This window comes from Asparagus officinalis, chromosome 8, assembly GCF_001876935.1.
Source record: "Asparagus officinalis chromosome 8, Aspof.V1, whole genome shotgun sequence".
In the NCBI taxonomy this organism is placed as follows: domain Eukaryota; kingdom Viridiplantae; phylum Streptophyta; class Magnoliopsida; order Asparagales; family Asparagaceae; genus Asparagus; species Asparagus officinalis.
Window position 1 is genome coordinate 115,340,370 of NC_033801.1, and position 24,378 is coordinate 115,364,747.

Genomic DNA, 24,378 nt, shown 5'->3' on the forward strand with positions numbered 1-24,378 from the left:
CTCTAAGTTACCTTTGATTCCTTTAAGCTAATGCGATTAATTTTACTTATCCATATTCATTCCTTGCCTTCTTTCTTTCTTTTTCTTTTTTTTTTGGCCAAAATATGACTACATAATTCCAACCTACTTATTTGAACACCGGTTAGCCCCTCTTTCTTTCTCAGGTCAGAAAAGAGATGGGAGGAAAGACGGAAATCTATATCCAGTCTTTTCCTATTTTCGGGTTTACAAAGAAAGAAGAAGAGAGCGGGGAATGAAATTCATCCTAGTTTTGTTGGAAATATTGCAAAAGTTTTAACTAACGAGTTTAGTATAATTTCGAGGGTAAAATGACAAACCTGAAGAGTTGAAGGGTAATTTTCGAAACATATATAGATATGATGGGACAATATTTGTGAAAAAACACATAAAATTTGAGATCAAATTTCTGTGCCTTCTGCAACGTTTAACATACTATTTCTATTCTTGGTCCTGAAAAGGCTGGCTCCGCATCTGTCATAAGATCCTCAAGCATCAAGCGGTAGAGAAAATGAACCATGTGTGTCCCAGAATTATAATCAAGCTCATTAATTATAAACAACTAGTATGTTTTCAAACATGAGAGACTTGACAATAACAAGAGAAACTTAGACGGGTAGAATACAGGACACAGCAGTATGAGGATAGTATTTCTACTGAGCCAGAGCACTCGTGTTGTACACAAGAAGAGCGCCCCCAAGGAGGAGCCCGCCGAGAGTCACAGCCCATATCAAGAGCCCTGTGGTTCCTGCATTTTTGACCGACATTCATCAAATAGAACAACATCAGTGCACTAGAAAATAGTATTTATGAATTACCAGTAGAAATTTTATGCACATTTAATGTCCTTTTGATGCTTACCTCCGACGTACACGTCACCACTGGGAGACCATTCATCTGGAGAGTAGATTGGGCTGCATGATTAAACACGCGGTTAATAACTTCTCTAGCTAGACAACCACCACAAAACCTTTATTCCAAGTTTTTAGGGTTGGCTGTATGAGTTCTATTCTTCCTTTTTTTTTCTACTATGTGTCATCTTATTCTTCGGATTTATATCCTGTAGATTTGACTATTTTTTATACTACCTATCGACTACGTAACACAAGTCTCCTCTATTTTGGTTTGAGACATTCAAAATAATAATAATAATAGTAAATCATGACCGATGAAGTTTGATAATTTTTTTTCTTTTTTTGCTAAAATGTTAAAAATTTCTGCAGTGTGTTCACATGTTAATTAATCAATGTTTTTAATAATAAAAAAAGGGCTGTGAGTGATTCTTATGAGAAATCATCCTGTTTCTACGGAAATTGAATGGTCTAGGATTCAAATAGACCTGGTACTTAAGTGATAACAAAAGGTGTTTTGAATATATATATACTAGTTTGTTTGTTTTTTTGCTACAGTAATCCCGCTTTTTAATATGGCATGATTTGAATTTTTGAAAGTACTACAGTATCCCGTTCTGCTACAGTACCTTTTAAATGCTACAGTATACCCGTGTGATACAGTAATATTTTTAGTTAATTATCAGCTACAATGATAATGCTACAGTAAATTCTGCTGTAGCATTTACTGCAGCATGAACAGTGAATCTATGATCCTCCTATTTGTATAAAGGAATATATATATATATATATACACACACACACATCTATCTAACTGCAAATTCTTGCAGATTACAATAGAAATAAAAGAAGATAAGATTTGAAGTTTTGAACATTCTTATAGATTATGTTCTGAATTTCCAGGCATGAGCATATTTTGACTATACTATCAGATTTCAGTTGAAGTATCTAGCAAGCTATTTCTTTAGAACAATAGATCCTCATAAGTTATTATGAGAATATGAAGATAGTTTAGCTCAAATTCTTCTTTTCATAGTTAAGTACAAGAAAATAATATATTTGTTTCCAACTGAAAGAAGGTGTAAGCAAGGTTTCAAAATGCTTTCCAGGTTAAATAATTTTCTTGGAGATCAAATTATTTGTCGGCATCTCTCGTTTCGGTTTGACGAGGGAACTTCCCCATGATCCTTCGAACCGTGGGTGTCAAACCCCCGGGCATGGCTACGGGGCACCTCTCAGCGCATTATTCGAGAAAATTAATTTCCTATGGGTGCTCTCCAGGAGAGTCGAAGCTGAGACCTTTGTGTACTACTCATAGACAGTTTAGCAACTCAGCTGGGCCCTCTTGAATATCGTTAGCATCTCTATCATAATTCATTTTTATTTTCTTCTGATGAAATATTTCCAGGAAGCCAGTATTTCATGCAACTCACTGAAAAGAAAGTCATACCTGTAGCCATCAACATTTGCACCATATTTGTCCACAAACTGGTAAACACCCTTTCCCTGTATAAATAGCAGAACACAACAACACTCAACTTTCAACCCAAAGTTCATAAATGTTTTTTATACATGAAGATATTTAGATGACTTGCAGGGAAAAAGGGGTAATTAACAAGTAGTGAAGGGGGGAGCTTATTAACCTTAGGCTTCCTCCCGGATGCATCTAGACCACCTTTCAAGTTCATCCCTCCTCCAGTTCCTGCAATAAAATAAAATAAAATAAAATAAATTTGGAAAACAAATTAACTTATGTGAATATGACAATAAGGTCTGATTTATTATTATTATTATTTGTCACTATAGCGGTAACTAACCGTAAGGGGTGTCGGTCTTGATCTTTTTGCCTCCGCTGGCCCGAACCTTGAAGGAAGACGGCCTCGCCAACGAAGGAAGTCCTCTCGCGGCCTGTTGTGGCCTCTCTACGAATGGAGACGTGGAGACGGCTTCAGAGCCAAGGAAGACATCATGGAGGCCGCCATTAATTGCCCTTTCCCTTTTAATTCCTTTGCTCCTCTCTCTCTCTCTACTTGCTACCATTCAACTGCATGAGATATCATAATATGAAGTGAGGGGGGGTGATTATCCTGATGACACGTGGCACTTGCCGTGTGGCCGGGTCCTGGTAAGGCTCTGGCTAACCTTATCCAAAGCCTCCTTCCGATTCGGATGCGAGTGGCGCCCGCAGATTGCTTTACTTCGTTTAATTTTCTGTGGATCACAATTTACTCTCTTTTTTCCTGCGGACTAGCGATAATCAAGACCACACAAAACGGATCAAGAGGAAAATGGAAACTTCAAGCCAAATAAACTTTATTTATTTCTTGTTTGAGCCACAGCTAGTCTGACAAACACAATGCCATCATCATATCTACACACAACAACAGTCCTCGAAGAACAACAGCACCGTGTTTTTTTAAAAAAAATTCATAGCATATTTTGACGTTGAGGCGGTACATATATACGCTCCCTTAGTAGATTTTATTCCTCGTCTTTGCCAGAGTAGTAATGACGGAACACAGAGGAAAAATCTTTAGAGTCGTAGCCCTTCTCGCACATTTGCACGTATCTGCAATAAGATGTGACATACTAAAGCAATCATCATCTTGCGTATATGCAATAGATCAGCGTTTAGATTGTGAAGCGGCAAAGGCTGCTTACATGCGGAGAGCCTCGGAAGTGAAGGGGCACATGATGCCAGCATCCTTTGCTGCTGCCGCGGCCAGTCCCAGGTCTTTAGCCTGCAATAAGATGAACTTGCATCAGGGTGATTAGGTAACATGTGATAACCCATAGCGATAATTACAAAACCATCAAATTAGTTAGGCTCGAATATCTTTATCACTCGGCCATATAGGGTGGCTGTAAAAATATGTATCTTTTAACAATTCTAATTCTTAATTTCAGTATTAGCATACTTCATAGCATTTTTTAGGGATGGATTGCATCCTAGGCAGTAAGCTTCAACGGAAAAGAGTGAAAAATAGGAAGAAGAGTTGTTTCTGAGGCAATAGAGGATGTGATCCTTAATAGTGGTGAACGGAAAAATAGTTTTGTGTGTTCAACCGCATAAAAATTTTATTGTTAAAATAAAAGACGCAGGGTCCCAGTAAATCCGTATGACAGATTATCATGGTCTTCATTTAATATCACAAGGTAGTATCTTCAACAACCATTAAAAATAATGCAAGCAAGAACATGCTAGTTATGGATAATGATGGTGCATTTGCTTTATTTCTTATTCAAATATAGTTATCAATTGAAATGATTGTGTATTTTATGCTTCCTTCCTTTATCAGGTTTATTGGTGATGCTTTTTCCCTGGAATATGTACTGTACATAACAATTCAAGATTCTCTAATCCACTAAAATCCTACAACATCTAAGCAGCACTGATATGTCAGCCAAATAGTTCATTTGGATCAAATTTGGAGGCGAAAAAGACAGTTTTTTAACATTTGAACTTTCAGATTCTTCAACATGGGATGAATCAACAGATTTATACAGGTCACACCAAGCAAGATGGATGCTACGGGGTTAAGCAAATGCTAGGTGCTTATACAGAAACTTTAATTCGAGTTTCCGAGGATTGCATGGCGTTCAGAAAGTGGCAATAAAGATCCATCCTTACCATAAGTTTAGATGAAAACCCACCATCATAATTCCTTGAAGAAGGCACCCCTGTCATTACTCCAGGAACTGGGTTATAACTGTCACTGTCATATTTGGGGAAACAAGGGAAAATGAGAACTGAATCCATAGAGAATATTATGACTATAAAATTTCAATTAAATGATAAAATAAGCGGCATGGAATAAAACAACCTATTTTACATGAAACAATCTGTATGCAAGCAAGGTAGAGAGCAAAGTACCTACTCCAACAGCGAGCACTTGAGGAGTTGAAGATATTCGTCAAAGTGCTAGCAGCAATGCCCAAACGTTGGCCAAGAGCTAAAGCTTCAGAAACCCCAAGCATGCTTACAGACAACGCCAAATTATTACAAATTTTAGCTGCCTGGAGATCAAAAGGGTTTTTCATGCTAACAGCGCAACAAACTTGTGTAACTGAAAATCTTGTTCAAAAATAACAAAATGAGAACCCTTGAAAGGTAGATGATGAATGAGATAAAGGTTAAATGAACTCGGTTCACAAGTCCATCAAAATTAATAATACCATCTGCATGAGTGAAATTGTTTCTAGGAAAACCAACCATTTAGTAAAACAATTTACTGGGAGATAACTTTTAGAATTTCTGAAGCCTTTTGACTAGAGCATGAACTGGAAGTAAAATGGACTCAACTATGTGAGCGAACCATCAGTTTCACATACATTTCTGTCAAAATAGATATAGAAATAGTTACATACGAAGACTAGCATAGGAAGGAGAGGAAACTTACAGCACCATTTCCTGCACCACCACAGTAAATTGTATTTTTCCCCATTGAGAGAAATAAGGGCTTGGCTTCCAGATAAGCCTCCTCAGGCCCACCAACCTACACAACATGAGCTACATAAAATTTGACAGCAGGAAATAATATGAGCATTAAAAGATCAGAAAAATGCACTTATCCAATATATTCACTACTTAAAGGCATCAACAATGAGTTAGATGCGAACATGCAATGGCATGATGTTCGCATGTGCATGTATGTAATAAAGACCAGGGGGATGTAGTAAGGTTATATATCTCTTTTAAGTTTTTATCTTTTTTGCATTAGATATGGATGGACTACTAGGAATATTCAAGACGAGGTCCTGTGGTGTATGCTATTTGTTGATGACATAGTATTAGTCGATGAGAGTAGATCTTATTTCTAAAGTAGAAAGGTGGAGATGCTCTCGAGTCTAAAGGATTTAAAATAAGCAGATAAAAAAATAAGAATCAGTCAAATGTAATTTTAATACAGCTCTGAAAAGATGTGAATGAGAGTGCACACACGGGACAATCAATAAGTACCTAGGAGTAATTATTTTTGTTAGTCAGGATCAATTATTCGTCAAGATGGTGAGGTTGAGGATCAGTGGTTCACTGAATCAAATTAGGACAGTTAAAATGGAAGAGTGATTCTGGATTCTATGTGATTGTTGAATAACTTTGAAATTCAAGGAAAAAAATCTATAAGACAACTATAGGACCAAAAAGAAATTTGAGAATGTTACGATGCACTAGTGAATATATACTAAAAGATAGGATTTGAAATGATTACATTAACAGGATGTCCAAGGTTGCTCCTATTGATGATAAAATGTGATGGTTTAGTAATGTATAATGGAGATCACTAAATGCACCAACTTAGAAGAAGTAATAAAATTATAATTAATAAAGCATGGAGGAATAGAGGTAGTTATAAGAGAACTTAGTCAGAAGCAATTAAGAATTAAGAATGATACGACAATGATTAGTTGATATAGCCTTGAACAAAACTGAATAGAAGAAAAGGATTCATCTAGTGAACCCCAAAAATTTGGGTTGAAGGCTTTGTCGTGTTGGTGTCATCTTTAGCATATTTTATGTTAATTGTAAAAGTTAGATACTTTTTGTTCTTTAGAGCATAAGATATATAAATGTAACAAATAAAAGGACAAAATCAATATGCACCAATTTTATGTGCTCAATCATGGGTAAGAACCAGTTAACTGACTCCATGCCAAAAGGTCTGCTAAGTATATGTGGTCCATTACAGTAAGTATGACAGTTCTGCGTATTCAAATTCAGGACAAGAACCAGAATAGAGTTGATAAGAACAATAGATTTTACCATGAAACTAAGTGTTCTTGCTTCTGCACCAGGTACCCCTCCAGAGACAGGAGCATCCAGCATGATTGGATTGCACAGATTCCCTAAATTAGTAGACTATGTCAATTGTCCAAATGCATGAAATAAGGAACAGTTGACTTAATTGAATATAAACAGATTTTGGTTTATAATGTTGAACACCGTGTTGATTTGCTTAAAAATGACGGGAACTGGTCCTGGACTGTATAACATGTACCTGCATATCAGTCTTTTTAGAGGAGGGAAATTGTCCCTCCAAGTTACATGTGCATAACAACCTAAAATTATTAGTAAGGAAACTTCAAGTTGCATAAACAATTATTTATGATTGGCTGTCAATCTGACATTAACCAGTTAAAGGTGCAAATTCCCACATAATTATAGATAAGGATGGGCTTCGCCACAAGTCCTAAAAAGAAAATTGACTTTTTTGGTCACGAAATTTATGCCCGTGCAACCAAGAAGCAGCACTCCAAAGTTCACCTAAACCAAGAATCTTAAAGAAAGATTATGATTTACTAATGACATCCACATTAATCTTGAGGCAAAACAAAAGAGCCAAATAGAGCATGGTCACGAATCAATTTTCAGATTGACAATGTTGCAAGATTAACAATTTAAGGTAAAAGCTACATCTGCTGGAATAAGTCAAGGTACAATCTTATATTTAACAAGTGTAGGTTCAAAAGTTAGAGGCACAAGCAGGAGAATCATGGGAGATATTGTGCCATCAAAAGGTTTCAGCTATAAAGGTGTCATCCACTTCAGAATATTCTATCCTTCATAAATAATGCTAGTATGGTCAAATGATAATAGAGATTAGATTAAAGACTCTGTTACACTGAATCAAACCTTTCTTTTCTTTTAGAATGCATTTAGAAATGTCAGCAGACAGCTTTCTAGAAGTTTGTGGATCAACTGTAGAAGAGTCTATAAATAACCATGGTCTTAGATTATTTCCATCATGCAGCAAGCCATTTTGGCCTGTAAACACATCCAAAACCTGTAAAAGGGTCCACAATTGTAATATATGCTTTTAGTAAACACCAGTTTTGACAAAGCAACATATTAAACAACTTTAAATAATAGGTAAATGAACATGTGATAGTTACACATTATACAATTACTTATGCTAAAGTGACACTGAAATGAAAATTTTGTAAGACATAACATGTTGGAAGTGCCAATAAGTAGTGTGTGGTAAAACGTTCCCAATAATATTGATTGTGATATGTGTCATTTACAATTGTATATTGGTTTATATAACTTATAAGACATAGAACTGACTAAATTAAACCAAGCAAGTTTATCAAGTAACTAAACCAAAATAAAGAAAAATTCAATGTCTATCATGAAAAAGTCATCAACCTGGAAATGAATATTCCTCCATAAAATATTTGTGAACCACAAGGCCTTAGATTCATTTAAACTCCATGGGTACTCTTTGTTCTTCCTATATCCATCATCTCATGTGTAATTCGAAGAATCACAGAGAATCTATTGCACCTGTATCAAATTTGATATTCCCCAGAGATTAATGGAATCCATGTATGTCAATAATTTGTACACCAAGCAGTTGAAGATGAGGCAGAAAATACACCATCCGAGCTCAGCTCATTGTAAGAATCTTCATTTGTTCTTGACACTATCATCCTACACTTTTCCATTCTGGATAATCTTTTGATCTGATAGTTGCACTATTCCTCGACCAATGTATATGATTCTGACTCTCACCTCACAGTAGATGACTTAAATCGAATAGCAGGAGAAGCAATGAGAAACTAATCAAAATCTATCACTCAAGATTCAACATATTGTAGCAAATGGAAGAAGTATTGGGTTAATTTGCTTACCAAATCCTGTGATTTTCCAGGCACCAGAGGTTACCAGATGTTTTAAATCAAAAAGAAGAAAAGGACACAGAACACAACCAATGATGTAATACACTGTACCACCATTATATTCTTTTTTTGAGAAAAAAACCATCATTATATTCTTAACCATGATATAACAGAACAGGGAGGATTAAGATATTCCTTTATTTTTTTATTTTTTTTATTTTTTTGTTGGCTAAAAGACGAAAAGTCCCTGTACTATGACCCCATACTCAAATTGGTCCTCACACTTTATTTTCTTAACTTAGTCCTTGTACCCCTTTTAACTTTCAAAATGTCAGAAAACCTCTTTAAATTTAGGGGATCTTAGAAAACCCCGCATCAACTTTCAACATTTTTCAATAAAAAAAACTTAACAACATTAACGACTATTTTTACACGTAAAGGTAAAATATGCAAGGGATATTTTTGCTAGTGAAAATTGTGGTTCACACCTTTAAGACTAAAAAATGTTGAAAGCCAAAGGAGGTTTTCTAAGAACCCCAAAACTTAAGGGGGATTTTGTAACACTTTAAAAGTTAAGGGGATTATCTGAGAAACTCCCACACTTCAGAGGATTTTTTTTTTTTTTGAAATTTACCCAAATATTTATTAATTATATGAGGACATAAAAAAATTGATCTATCGAAGCTACTCATGCGTGAAGCTTGCGTAATATTTATCCCTTAAATCTTCCATTTGGAAATTGGACCCTTAACTAATTAAAACTTCTTTTAGATTCTTTAATTCTAATGTTATTTCAAAATCAGTCCCTCGAATCATTGCAATTGTCATTAGTTACCCTAGCTATCATGATTAATTCTACAATAACTCAAGAAAATAACAAGATCTAATAGCAATTTCAATGATTTGAGGACAAATTTTAACATAGCACTTTGGAGACATAGTAGCAATTTTCAGATTGAGGAAGTAGTTTCAAAATAATAAATATTCAAGGGACTAATATGGAAAAAGCCCAAAAGCAAGATAAACTAAATAGTAAAAGTTTCAGCCGGTGTAACAAAATCCCCTCGCGCACATTGAAGATAAGAATAAAATACTACTCCATGCCATAGTGATATGACATGAAAATGAATGATTTAAAACAGGTTTAAAAGAGCATAATAAATGATTTAAAACAGGTTTAAAAGAGCATAATCATAGAATTAAACTAAGAAAAATAAAGAAACAAAGTGGAGATAAAATGAGAAGCTACCAGCATGCAATTCTTTTTTTCATAAGGAACGAAGTGGAGGTAGGGGTAGAATTGTCATCTCAAATTTTATTTAACAAAATTTTTAACAAAGAAATAAAATGGGACTAAGTTTACATCTAACAAGAGGTACAAGGACTAAGTTGAGAAAAAAATAAAGTGAGGACCAATTTGAGTATGGGATCACAGTACGGGGACCAAATTATCCTTTTAGCCTTTTTTAAACTTAATTAATGATACATCCTTCGCATGTATAAACTCCAAGTTCCCATATGACTGGTTTTGGGTTGATTATTTGCAGAACAAGTTAATATAATGATAGCGTGGAGTTCCAGAAAAGAATTGTTGTCAGGAGCTCCCACAATAGTTGTAACAGTGATTTCACAGCAACTAATATGGTACATACAAGTAAAATATAAAACTCAGACTGCGAACGATGTAAAGTGATAAAGAGAGGATAAGAAAGGAAAACAAATCACTCACATGAGAGGGTGAAGGTAACATTGTTATTACGACATCACTTGATTCTGCAACTTCGGAAGGAGTTTCTTTGGTACAGATTCCTTTCTCCGAAAACCTCTTCAAGGTAGCATAGTTACTACAAACCATCCAAGAGTTTAACTTTTGATTCATTAGTCTCAAAACATCATAATTTAAAAGTTATGCACAATTTCCTGAGCATACTTCTATGACTATATATGCAGTTGATACGAAAGATAAATTATGTAATTTAGAGAGAGAAAGTAAATCACTCTTTTTTGCTTCCTTTTGTCTATTTTTCATCCTAACTTATGAGAATTCATATGCATACTATGTTGTGCGCGGAAGCCACTTGTTGTGCACCGAGGAACCAAACTAAACACCGAGAGAGAAGGCAACTCAAATCAAACAATAATGACACAAATTCAAACACAAAGTTTAACGTAGTTCGGCAAATTGTCTACGTCCACGGGGCAAGAAGGGGAGGGGTTTTCACTATAGAGAAAAAAAGTACAAAATAGAGATTACAAGATCACTCAAACTAACCTCTCAAACAAAACCCTCAAATCTCTCACAAAACCCACAAACAATTTGCTCAGAAAAGAACTCTCTTTTCTGTGCTCAAAACTCTCCTTCAAGCTACCCCAAAAGTGATCAATATGATCCAATTAACCCTAAACAAATCGTGTTCCTATTTATATAAAACAGGAAACCTAAACAGTGCAAAAAACCAAAACAGGCCCAAAACCGCATCGCGGTCGACCGTCGCGCCAGTCGCGGTCGACCGTGACAAACGACAGAAACAAAAAAATGCACGTTCGCGGTCGACCGTAGCGCTACTTGCAGTCGACCGTGCAGCATCCAAAATGTTCCTTGCTTCAAAAAATCCGAACTTCGTCGTTGTGTCGCCAATTCTACAATTCTCCACCTCGGCGAAGTCTTCCCAAAACTGAGCCGACACCAACCAAACCAAATGTCCCACTTGTTGCGTCCAGTACGAAGTGAAACGAAATCACAACGGACTCAATCCGCAACAAGTCGAGACCCAAATAAGAATGCGAACACTCTCCAAACGTCGGTATCTACCCATCAAATCGGCTGCATCATAAATGTCTGCCTACGTATCCTCTTGCCAAAAGAATCAAGGCTTCACGTAGTTCCCCAAATGACCTCCAAAGACCCTTAATCAAATAGAAAAGTTCTCAACTCTTCACCAACAAATATGCGGTTGATAGCACTCCACATGGCCCCAAAGTGAAACAAATCAAACACGTCCACCTGAGGTGAACCAATGGTCGTATCTAAATCATATCCACCAGCTGCATTTGAATCAACCAACTCATCATCTGCACCCAAATCCAAATAATCCCCTAACTATGTCACCTTAGCTGGAATCTCAAACGATACAGTATGATCTGGAGTATGTAGAGTAATCTCCACCCAATATGAAGTAGCATCACTCTCCACCCACTGTGATACATCTAAGGTCTGTTCAAAACTCTCCACCTGCTGAGAGTCAGTTAGCTCCCTTATCGAAGCCTCAACCAAAGTGACACTACCAGACCAAACATCCAATGGAGTTTTACCTCCAATCGCAGCAGTCGACAACCTATAACCAAGATGATCCAAATATGTCGAAGTCTCAACACCAGAATCAATGCTCGACATCAAACGTCGGTCCTCCTCTAGCAAGAAACAGCTCACCAAATCTGTCATCTCATCTCGTTGTCCCAAGATTTTCTTTTCACCGAAGTGTCTCAAAATGTTGTGAGTTCGGCTCAAATGCAGAAACATGTCCTTCTTGTACCTCCCACCAAAATCAGAATGAAGTACATTTACCTTTCTGTCAATCTTACACTTTTTCAATCTGTTAGAGACTACTAGGACTTTATCCAATCGGGATTTGGTTGTAACCCAAGCATGCCTAGAACAACCACCAACAAAAAAAACTAAACATCTATTATCTCCCAATGATGCCTCCTTGGAAGGCCCCCAAATACCCACGTGAACTCCATCGAAAAGACCCTTCGTGCTGCGAATAGAGATGTCAAACTTCACTTCGGTCTTCTTGCTCACATCAAAATGTTCACTGGATTTCAAATTGCAGCTCGATGCACCATTTTCCAAATCAATACTAGAATGACCAAACCTCAAATGTCGCAGTCTAGTCGAATCAATAGAAATCATCAGCTCTCCACCTGTCACCGTATTCTCAATTAAATAGTATAGGTTATTCTTCCTAAGAGTCTTCTACAATCTCGAGAATCATGTCCTCGATACGAACTCTAAAACCCTCTCCAACCAAAGCTCCAACATCCAATCGAGATTAAGTTCTTCCTCAAAGAAGGAACATATCTTACATCACGTAACTCTCTAACTGTCCCGCCATACATCTTGATGTGAATTCTTCCTATCCTAAGGATCTGACATGCATGGTTGTCACCCATGTACATCACACTACTCTCCAGCTTCTCAAAACTGACGAACCATTCCCTTCTAAGACACACATGATAGGTCGACCACTATCCAACATCCACTCGGATTCCTTCAAATAGCAACCTGTGGGACTGATAGAAAGCGAATAAACAGATGAGTCAGAAAGATTATCATCCGATATAATGATGTTCGCTTTTGATGATGATTGCTTCATTTTTCCTTTCTGCTTATTCTTCATCCAATCACTGAGCTTTGGACAATCTTTCTTCTAATGACCAGTCTCTTTATACCAAGCACACTAATCTTTACCAACTATAGGATACCCTACTCTAGACTGTGACTTCTCATTCTTTCGGTTTGGATTCTTTCCTCTTGCGATCAATACCTCTGTTGTTGTGTCACTTGTAGACTACTTATCTTTCTTTCGAAGCTGATAATTCATAAGTACAACGGTAACCTCATTATACGAAAGGGACGCATTCTCATTAGTTAGGGTAAGAACAAAGGTCTCATATTCCTCATCTGACAAGGAACTCAACAATAACAAAGCTTTGTCCTCATTCTCTATCATAACATCTACATTTGCCAAATTCACAATAAACTTCGTGTAGTGGTTCATGTGATCACAAATGGAGGTTCTCTTCTTCAATTGGAAGCGATAAAGCCTCATCTTCAAATACAAGCGATTTTCCACACTATTGATCATATACTTGCTCTCAAGGGTCTCCCAAATCTTCTTAGCCGAAGTCTCATGCATCACATCATACTTTAAATCTTAAGTCAAACAAGACCTAATCACACCACACGCCGTTCTGTTCATCTTCTTTCAAACCTTCTCATCAATATCATCTGACTTGTCATCCAATTTTAAAGTATCTTCCAAATTTTACGCGTTCAGCGCATCCAAAACCTCACATCTTCATAATCCAAACTTATTCGTGCTATTAAACTTCTCCACATCTATCTTCGTAGAGTGGATATTTAAATTTTGAATGGTCTTCACACCAGAAACACCACCCTCAACACCCGAAGTATCTTCTTTCCCAGTCATCTTCCTCAATACACCAACAACCAATGCGGAACAAACTGAAGAATAGATCCAAAACTGAGAAAAGATAGAATCTTTACCAAAAAGATCCTACCTTTAACTCCAAACGAGACCCTAGTCGAACTTCCAAAGTGATCTACTCCTCCAAATAGCCCAAGCCTAGCCCGAGCTCTGATACCACTTGTTGTGCGCGGAAGCCACTTGTGCGCTGAGGAACCAAACCAAACACCGAGAGAGAAAGCAACTCAAATCAAACAATAATGACACAAACTCAAACACAAAGTTTAATGTGGTTCGGCAAATTACCTACGTCCACAGGACAAGAAGGGGGGGTTTTACTATAGAGAAAGAGAGTACAAAATAACGATTACAAGATCACTCAAACTAACCTCTCAAACAAAACCCTCAAATCTCTCACAAAACCCACAAACAATGATTACAAGATCACTCAAACTAACCTCTCAAACAAAACCCTCAAATCTCTCACAAAACCCACAAACAATTTGCTCAGAAAAGAACTCTCTTTTCTGTGCTCAAAACTCTCTTTCAAGCTACCCTAAAAGTGATCAATATGATCCAATTAACCCTAAACAAATCGTGTTCCTATTTATATAAAACAGGAAACCCAAACAGTGCAAGAAACCGAAGCATGCCCAAAACCGCATCACGGTCGATCGTCGCGCCAGTAGCGGTCGACCGTGACAAACGATAGAAATAAAAAATGTACTTCAGGGTCTCGCGGTCGATCGTCACGCCACTCGCAGTCGACCGCAAAAAGTCCAGAGACTTTCCTATGTTCGTGCACGTTCGCGAACGACAGCAGCGCCACTCGTGGTCGACCGTGCAGCATCCAAAATGTTCCCTGCTTCAAAAAATCCGAACTTCGCCGCTGTGTAGTCAATTCTACACACCATACATTCCCTTTCACATCTTTATAAAAAGTGTCTCAATAGGCAAGTAAGTTACACGGAAAAAAGCACCAATAGTTCAGCAAAAAAAAAAGTAATGCGAATAACCACCGCAAAGGGAGTATTAGAAATTTACATGTCATGGACAGTGACTTTGTATCCACTGTTGACGAGATTAGTTGCCATATGGAAACCCATATTTCCCAAGCCTATGAATCCAACCCTCTGCAAAATCGTCAATTCAGGATCATGGAGAGAAGGAAAGAGAGGACAGAGTGGGTCTCTCAAACTAACTGTGTCCTTGTTGAAATAGGTGGATTTCTACACATATTTTACATTTATTAACCAGAAAATTATGAAATTTAAAAGAAATGGCTGCTTCTTTTTTAGTAATTTAGGTTCTATGAAGCATTTGGTTATTAAAAACTAGAAACTTTGTCAAATTAGACTCTAAATTCTATCTTGATTGTATATCATATTCTTGATTTACCCTTCCAAACCTATTAAGTTGCTTTAAATAACACCTGTAAACAAATATAGTTTTGTCATATTAGACCCTAAATTCTTTCTCAATGCTTTGTAAGAATCCCAAATCTTCATCTCTCTAAATGAGACTTCAAACTATATTAATTCCAAGACTTTAATCATACTATGTGACAATTATGGAAGGAATCCAACCCGGGGGTGTTTTTAAAAAATTGAAAAGATTTGAGGGTGTAAATTAGAAGTATGAAGATTTGAGGGTGTATATATTTAACGAAGAATTCAGGGTCTAATATACAAATGCCTAAAAACTAATGTTGGAGAAAAGATTTAACTCGCTTATGTCATCACCCTCCAGGCCCATGAGAAAGGAAAGTGAGTCAAAATCTGTTCTCTAAAAACCAATAGGTCCTTAAGGGGCTGTTTGGTTCGTTTCCTTGATATAGAGAAATGCAATTCCATGTAAAGAAACACAAGTTTTGAGTTTTCCAAACTTTTCCAAGAAATAGATTGTTTTGCTTTGGTTCGCACATAAAAAATGGTGGGAAACCAATGTATTTATTTTTCTTGTGTTTGGTTCGCATAGAAAAAAAAGGAAAACTTTTGTAAACAAAGCAGAGAAGGAAAAAAAATCTGACGTGACAGAGTTTTCATCAATTTTACTTGGTTGGGGAAAGAAATCAGAGAGGGAAAAAAATCTTAGTTGGCGGCGATTTCAGCAGAGTTTTCCCTCTTCCATTCGAGCGAACCAAAGCGGCACAAAGAAATGGACGGAAACAAAAAAGCTTACGTGGAGGGCTAAAAATCTGACGTGGAGGGGTTTTCTGAGTTTTCCACCCCTTATAATAGCGAACCAAACAACCCCTAATAAACTACTAGCCCAAGGAAACCCGGTAGCCCTGAAGTTTATGTGTCCTGATTATGAAAAATATAAAATCCCCTAAAAATTGTAGAACGCCAATTGTCATTTATATGCAAGTTATGCTGAATTATAAGGAAACTAATACATACTAAAACCAATTTTAGACCAATAAGAATACAATCTCAACCATTCCACAGCCTCAAACTAATCACTACAAGAGAAATCTCCAAACTTTACAGTTTCAAATTTCAACAGTATGGGCTTCTGGGATTCGATCAGATCGATTAATTTCCAAATCACTTCACTGCAAGGGATATTAAAGACTGAAGTTACCCAATTCAGGTAGTGTTAATGACTAGAAAAGGAAAGGCACGATCAAGAACAGGACAACAAATTAAAGGAAGAAGAAGATCTAACTTGCCTCCAACTGAGATGGAATGGAGATCGAAGATGAGAAGCTTCGAATTAGAGAAGCAGGAGATCGAAGTAGACGTAGAAATCTTTGAGCTCCATTAGAGCAGCTTCTCATCGCCATCTCTCTCTCTCTCTCTGCGCACAAGCAAACAAAACACTGGGCGAGGTAGCGTCACTGATGAGCGACGGCCGACACTTTCTCAAAACGACCCAAGCGCATTTGGAATTTACAGACATGGTTTATTTTGGGGGCTTTTTTGTTTTGGTGCCTTACATCTCTCATGATTTGACATTAGTCCCGCATTCACTAAAATTGCTATTTAGTCCCTCAATTATGTTTGTAACGTCAGTTTCAACTCCGGTTGTTAAAACCTTCTTAATAGCAGCAACAACTTCCTTCTTTTTTAGCTTATTTTGTTTTTTTGGTTTTGTTGAAATTAGGACCCCGCTAAAACAACATCGGATTCCAGGTACCACTATTCAAATACACTCAGTTATATGGAACTCTGTAGTCTGGTACCGTTTAAAATCCAAAATTATTCTGTTCTTTCTGCCTAGTGTTATTTCGTCATGTAACCCATTTTATAATAGCTCTACCTCATCTTAAATCTATAAAATTCTTTATAGAACTTTTTATAAATCCATATGAAAGGTTAACTCTTAAGTGAGAGTAAAAGAAAACATAATTAGCCATATTGGATTGATCACTAACTAAATAAGAGTTAGATCACTGAACGGAAATACTAAATCGAAGGGGCTAATTTGAAATAGCTAATAGACATTAAGGGACTAAATAGCTGACTTTTGGTATTATTGCACATGACGCCCTAAACTCTTTTGCTCCGCTAAGTTCTCTCTGAAATTTACTCGTTTAATTTCCAAATTAGCATCCACAACTCATTTAATGTACGACTCTAACATTTAATGTGACAATTACATAACAAAAGACAAATGAAAACAACCCATCGATCTAAAAAATATAGCCTTTTGCCCTTCCAATAAACAGTTTTTAGTTGACAAGATAAATTACCATCTTTCGTTCGTCACATGCTTGTCACGTGGCAAATAAGAGCTGGTGGTATTTACTTGAGATTAAATAAGAAAATCTAGGCGAGATTCAGGTGAACGAAAAAGTTCAAAGGCGTCATATGCAACACCGCATAGTTCAGAGGGTTTTCTTAAATTAATCTCTCTTTGATGCATAACGACAGGGGACTCTTCTTTCAAATAGTATCACTCAAATGTCGGAGATTTATAACTGATGCAAACTTTGACAACAATTACCTTATGTGTGTGATTCGCAGAGTAAATTGATGCGTAGGCATTGCCACGTCAGCTGCAAATAGCTAATTTGTCATTTCCTCACAATTAGGTTGCAAATTTTGAAATTTCGAGTGCAATTTTCAAAACTTGTCCTTCGCTCAATCAAGGAGCAATTTGTTTCCTATTTTATCTCCTCAGAATTTATGTCTTGTGCTATTGAAGGGGGCGATAAAAACTTGCACGAGCGGATCGTGTCCGCGCAGGTTAGCAGTGGCCGCGCACGATAACAGATCGGCTTCCATTTTTTTTCTCCCTAACGCGTTAATTTCAACTTTCCCTCCTCTCTCTCTCTCTCTCTCTCTAAAACCTCTCAAAACCCTAAAGTTCGTTCTACAATTTTCGGTGAATTCTCTCCGTTTTGGTCACCGATCGACAAAGCGAAGGTTTGAATTTGAACTGTCGAATTCTTTGCCATTAGAGTATTTAAAATGTTGTCTCAAGGGCTCTTAGGGTTTCTCGACTTTTTGTGTATCAAATTGTTTTTCTTTTCTTTTCTGGGTAATTCGCACTTGGATACCCTAGAGTTTCAACTTTATTTAAATGTGATACCATGAAGTCTATTTTGATAATTCTATACCCAAATAGAGAGAAGTTGGCATTAAATTTGTTGAGAGAATTTTAAAATAGAAATGTGAATAAGAAACAAGTTTATTATCAAATTTCTGTTTTTTTTTTTGTTTTTTTAGTTTGGGGAAGTGCGGGATAAAGTATGGGCTGTAAAATTATTGAGAACTTTGAAATATCAAATTTCAATATAGAACTTTAGGGTATCAAAGGTGGAAAAGGTTGAAACTTTGGGGTATTAAAGGGAAAATAACCCCCTTTTTTTGCTCCTTAGGAGCCTAGGGTTTGCGAAAAATATTGGTGTATTAATCTGGAATTCGTTATGGTTGCTTATTAGCTAACTCATTCCAGATTAATACACCAATATTTTTCTTATTCAATATCCGCAGTTTTAATTTATTATGTTTCTTTTCGTGGAATTCTAACTTTTATAAATTTTAGAAATTTTGGTGTGATGGGATGTTTATTTACCTTTCTTGTTAGCTTAGAGTTTACGGGGGCAGTTGTTCATTTTTTAATTGTTTTACAATAATTTCACTACCCATTTTCAATTTGAGTTTCATTTGCAAAGAATATTATTTTATTTTATTTTATTTTATTTTATTTTATTTTTTGTTTTTCTTTCACTGTTCTGAATCCTTTGTTTCATATTTGGTGACCAAACTTTCTGACTTTAACAACTTCACAGAAACTATAATTCCGGCTGTAATTTCCTTTTCTTTTATATTTTCCCCAAGCATGAAATGCTAACATGATGCTGATTAATTGTTCTGTATATTATTGCTTATAAAAACTGCAGGAAATTTTCAAGAAGTAAGTAAAAGAATTTGATGGAGGTTCAAGAACCGGTAACTGCTGCAGAGAGAAAGTTGACGATTACCCCAAAGGCCCTGATACATCAAAAATATGGTCCAAAAGCTCGCTATACCATTGAAGAAGTGAAGCAGTCTGTTGATAACGGATGCCCTGGTTTGATTATTCCACAGCAGTCTCGGAGCCTGTACAGGTGCTGCTTGTCTCTCCCTGAGCTATCTGTTACTTCAGATACCTTTACAAAAAAGAAGGATGCAGAGCAGTCTGCTGCAAAGATGGCTGTAGAAAAGGTTTAATTCTCGTACATGCAATGCCACTGTTTAACTTCTATTGTGCTTTTAATTTTTTTGGTTGTGCCTCTGCTGATATTTCTAATAACTATATTATAGCTAACTTTAACCGTTACCTGTAAGCAGGTGGTCTTTTTGTAAAAAAAACGATGAATAAAATGGCCTCTTGATGTTGTCAATGAAGTTTACATCAATATAAAATGTCAGGGCCTTTAACTAGACTTGTCAGAGAGAAGGAAAACTAAATACTGATAATGAGATTATTAAGGTGGAGAACAATTGCTCAGGTGCCTGGCTAATTGAAGTGTGGCACATGAGATTTGAGATATGAAGATTCACTATGGATGCACCATTTTTTTTTATACATATGAATAGTGTATGCAAGCAAGATCTTTATTAGATGCACCCTTAAAGTTTGTCTCTCACACCAACACTGAGATATTAAGATTCACTATGAAACTACACAGTTTGACACATGCTGACTCTTGATTGTTGTTGCTTTGCTTTTAATGGTTCCTTGAATTCTATTTAGGTATTTCTGCCATGTCAAACTTTAGATGCTGTGGACACTTAAGATAACTTTCTAGACACTCCATTAAGGATTCAACTCCTAAAATTAGGATTTACCATTCCATTTCAAATTGGCACTTCATATAAAAGATATCTATGCACATTTATCTTCTGTTGTGTCTTCGGGTATACAACACCCCCTTGCTTCACTCTCTTTGTCCTCTACAGTTATCTGGTGGTGTTTTCTGTGTTAGTTTTTTACTACTTATTACCATTTATGTGGTAGAAGCTTACATTTTGTGTCACCCCTTTTGCAGCTGGGTATTCAGTCTAAACCAACTCATTTAACTCCACAGGAAGCATGGAATGAGTTAGTTGCCCGCTTTTCCATCTTGTTCTCTGATGAGGTTGGTATGATACTATTTGTCACTTAAATTTGGAAATTCTGGAGTTTATGGGGACATATTGATCTTAAATGAATAACTACCTTCTATTTTACCTTTTTGTTTGTTTAGCATGAGCATAAATTATATCCGAGGAACCGGCAAATACCATGAAGAAAGACTCGATTAATAGAACAAGTTGCATTATCCTTACATAGATGCTAACAAAGTAGATAACTGGCATTAAAAAAAAAGAGAAAAGAGAAAAGAGTAGAGAAGTGGCCGTATTTCTTTTGGGGGGTTAATCATCTCCAGACTTGTTGATTAACATGCCTAGCATTGCATCTGTTCACAAATATTTCTGATTGACTAGGTGAAAAGATCTTATTTTGAGTTTTTGAATGTGTTGCCAAGTAGTGTTGGGTTCTCTAATAGAGTCTGAGACACTCTCTAGGCTCCACCAGTAGACCTCGCCGCCTGAGTTAACAAATCTAAGTCATCTCTGGATATAATTATGCCTTGCTTCTGCTTTTGTGCATATCAATGTGGGTAGTAAACACAATAACACATTGACTTATCTTGGAATCTTGTGATTTTTGACAACAATAATGACAATGACAAATAAAAGAGAGACGAAAATCAACACCTTTACTCCTAGTCTTTGGTGTCCGCCGCCTGGCTCCTTTTTCTCCATTGAGCTCTATCAAGGTCAATGTCTGTATAACTTCACAATTGTGATATACACCTTTTTCTTGTAAAACTGGTGTCTCTACCCACATATTGTAGTACACATGCAAGCCACGTTCAACCTGCCTGGGAATATTAAAATAACCTTATTTATGAAGGTGTCTTTCATTATGAATTGATAGTTACTTTGTTAAAAACAAAAGAAAAGAAAAGAAAAGAAAAGAAAAGAAGGAAAAAGAGTCCTCCCTTTTCTTCTGAAAGCCAGGTGTATTTATTTTATTAAGTAATTGAGTTTTCCGATTGTTACTCTTTCTTGTTCTTCTTGAATAAGCTAAAACAAAGACTTCTCCACCCATAAAAATTGTAATACACATGCAAGGCATGTCCAACCTGCCTAATAATTCTGAAATAAGCCTAATTATGAAGATTTTGTTTTATGTTATCTTTTTAGTTGGATTTCATTCCCTAACATATTTATACTTCTTTCTGCTGACTGTAGTTCCTCTCATCCTCTCACCCCCTGCTTGGTCACTTCAGAGTGGCATTCCGAAGAGTTGGCAACCTTTATAGTATGATTCCCTTGTCAGCTATTGCTGCCTATGATGTGAAAGTTAATAATTTATGCAAAATCATTGACCCAAAGGCAGAATCGGATCCTCTCTTGGTTTTTTCATTTATCTGGAAGGCTGCAAGAATGTCTGATTCTGTTTGTACTACTACTGCTGGTGGATTTTGGATATGGAAGCAAGGTCCTTATTCACCTGAGGCTTTAGAGCTGCTGATGAACTGTGATTTAGATTCAATGGACACTGTACATATAGAAGCCGTACGGATTCCTCACTCCATTGAGGGAAATATTGAGACCTTCAGTCTTGAATTTTCTGGTAATCAGTATTACATGGATGAAGTTGCTCAGAAGCTTGATGCGAGGGATGCTTCTCAACTGTTGGTATCAAGGTTGGTATGAATGATATAATATAATGTGCCTTACATTTGGTTTGAGATTATTACGACGTTAAGTTTAAAACATGCTGAAGCAAATTCTTGTTATTCCAGGATAGTAGGCAAAGCTTCTTCAGAGATGAGGTTATACTTCTCTGCCCCAGAATATGCTGTTACGTTTTCAGATTCAACGGCAGATGTATGTTCAAACACAGATGGAAATGCCAGTTTGGAACCACTACTCAATAAGCAAGCTTCTTACTTATCAGGCCAAGCTATTTATGGGGATGCCATATTGGTTAATGTTGGATATGCGTGGAAATCTCCCGGTCTCTTTTACGAAAATGTAAACTTGTGCACCTATTACAGGTCTGTGAGGCTTGCTGATTTCTTTTGATTTATACTTCTATATTTTCATTTTTTCCTTGGAAAAGCTTCTCCATAGATTTTTAGTGACTCGGAATCTCAATCTGCATATACTATGACCTATGAAGTAAAACCTCTTTCTTAATGCTGCACAAAGTTAGTACTTAAAACCAGTGTACAACACGAGTACTGTACCATCTCAACTAGTGATGTAAACTGGTACAAACAATCTGCTCAAAGCAATTTCCATATTTTTGCATTTATAATGCGGATGTCCATATATCAAAACTAGTGATATGGATATGGATGTGGATAGTTTTCCGAAATAACTGTTCAGACATCTAGATATGCAAATCATATATTAATACACACATGATCTATGTTGCATGGATATGTGTGCGGGTGCGGACATAGACACAGGTGTGGATATGAGACCCGACAAAATAGTAAAAGTTAGGATATGGGGACACTGCTATATATACATATTAAACTTAATAATCTATATGAGATCAATATTGTTTTTCAATCACATGTTATGAGCACTGAAAATCCTTATACCATTGTTATGTTTTCTTTTATTGAGTAGATTACAAATTGGAAAACCATTCATATTTGAACCGGATACCTAAACGACCCTTTAAAATCATACGTATGAATTAGGTATGTGCTAAAAGCCTAAAAGTGTCACGACCCCAAATTCCAAACCTAAAAGGAATATTGGAGTCAGACTAAACCTGTGAAAAAATTCCTCCAAAATATGCATTCATTAAAAGACCATCAAAATAATCTCTTCATTAAACTAAAATCAACAATAAAAATTCTCTATAATCCCAAAAGTCAATATTAATCCAATTAACTTGATTAAAAAAACATTCCTCAACTTGAAATAAAACTCGATCTAAAGGAAAGAATCTCATTATTACAAAACTCTCAATTCGTCAACTAAACATCAAAGACTTTATTTAACATTCGCTTAGAAGACAATAACAATCTCGAATTATATTCCTTGCTCCGTTCTTAAATTGAGGAATTTGACAAATCCTCAATTCCACCTAATCCCGAGTCTTTGAAAAGAATGAAAACAACACAATGAGTTCACAACTCAATAAGTGGGTTAATTCATACATTAGACACTGGTTTTGCAAAACTAAAAATAAATTGACTTGATAAGCAAAATACTAAAATAGTAAAAATTATAATGCAACATTTTCAAAATATTACATGAAATGGAAATAAGCAAGTCACGTCTCAATGCGGTCAACACTTCGATACTCCGGTTGACTTGACAAATTCCACTATTATATAGCCTGTGGTCGGGACGGTGAAACCCAAACTTGGGCTCTTAGCGCTAAAATAAAAACCTTATAGAGGTAAAAAAACTCATAGAGACACATTGAGCCCTGTTTTAATAACTTGCTTATATCCGACATATACCGGTATATTGACCTGAGATGCATATGCTTTAAGAAAATTAAATAAAGTTCGTAAAACTAAATACGTTATATAAAAATGCCAAAGGTCAACCAATAATGAAATCAATCAACCACATATGCATCTCAATCTACTACTATATGAAAAGACATAACAATTAACAAAGAAAATAAGCATAGGCTTATACTAAATAACCACGTGCATTCATCCAATCAACAATTAACATGCGAGTAAATCACACAAAAGGATATAATCCATTAGAAATAAATTCGCATATAATTAATATAATTTTATATGAAAAATACGCAGTGCACTATGCATGAATTCACCACTTACCTCAAGTCCGGAAAAATAATTCAACTACCCCTTACCAACACCTCCTCGGAGTCACTTGGAACCCCTAAAGAATACATATTAATAACCATCAATGCTATTGTATACCTTAAGTCTCAAACATATATTAGAATAATCAACACATATGCTAATAATACATTTTTCAATCTAACATATAAATCTAAGATCCCCAAAATACTCTATAAAGAATTACTAGAGCCCTGTTGCACGACAGTTAAAGTAAATATTGATTCAATGCCTATAGCTGTAATAGAATATTACTACAACTACTTTTTCTATAGCATGTTTCGATTCAAATATATGACAAAAGATGAGGATTAGATAAAGGTAAAACTTGGATTTATTTGTC

The 24,378-nt window shown here is 36.1% G+C and overlaps 3 protein-coding genes across 3 annotated transcripts in view; 1 reads left to right on the plus strand and 2 right to left on the minus strand.

Annotated features, from left to right (window-relative positions):
• On the minus strand, positions 522–2,914 carry LOC109822247 (photosystem II 10 kDa polypeptide, chloroplastic). The gene is given in 6 exon segments (XM_020388412.1): positions 522–766; positions 880–932; positions 2,320–2,375; positions 2,513–2,571; positions 2,687–2,792; positions 2,795–2,914. Coding segments are annotated over 6 exon segments (426 nt in total). The 5' UTR covers positions 2,852–2,914; the 3' UTR covers positions 522–671.
• Positions 3,161–16,560, minus strand: LOC109822246 (probable 3-hydroxyisobutyrate dehydrogenase, mitochondrial). Its single transcript, XM_020388411.1, has 10 exons — positions 16,374–16,560; positions 14,744–14,832; positions 10,219–10,333; positions 7,501–7,651; positions 6,631–6,713; positions 5,270–5,365; positions 4,744–4,886; positions 4,501–4,585; positions 3,531–3,610; positions 3,161–3,438 (listed from the first exon to the last, which is right to left on the minus strand). The coding sequence occupies exons 1-10, from the start codon at positions 16,485–16,487 to the stop codon at positions 3,351–3,353; spliced, it is 1,044 nt and encodes a 347-aa protein (XP_020244000.1). The 5' UTR covers positions 16,488–16,560; the 3' UTR covers positions 3,161–3,350.
• LOC109819927 (small RNA 2'-O-methyltransferase-like) overlaps positions 17,839–24,378 on the plus strand; it is a 12,294-nt gene continuing 5,754 nt past the window's right edge. Inside the window, exons 1-5 of the mRNA XM_020385915.1 lie at positions 17,839–18,072; positions 19,053–19,356; positions 20,184–20,273; positions 21,436–21,893; positions 21,993–22,247. Of these exons, the coding sequence (XP_020241504.1) occupies positions 19,084–19,356; positions 20,184–20,273; positions 21,436–21,893; positions 21,993–22,247 (1,076 nt within the window). The 5' untranslated portion in view covers positions 17,839–18,072; positions 19,053–19,083. The remainder of the gene's footprint in view (positions 18,073–19,052; positions 19,357–20,183; positions 20,274–21,435; positions 21,894–21,992; positions 22,248–24,378) is intronic.

What these genes read in the sequence shown, in the direction of transcription:
- LOC109822246 (XM_020388411.1), bottom strand. Translation starts at nt 16,487, where the DNA reads ATGGCGATGAGAAGCTGCTCTAATGGAGCTCAAAGATTTCTACGTCTA. An exon ending in CCATTCCATCTCAGTTGGAG is followed by an intron (nt 14,833 to 16,373) that starts GCAAGTTAGATC and finishes ACGATTTTGCAG; the next exon opens with AGGGTTGGATTCATAGGCTT. An exon ending in AAAGTCACTGTCCATGACAT is followed by an intron (nt 10,334 to 14,743) that starts GTAAATTTCTAA and finishes GATGGTTTGTAG; the next exon opens with TAACTATGCTACCTTGAAGA.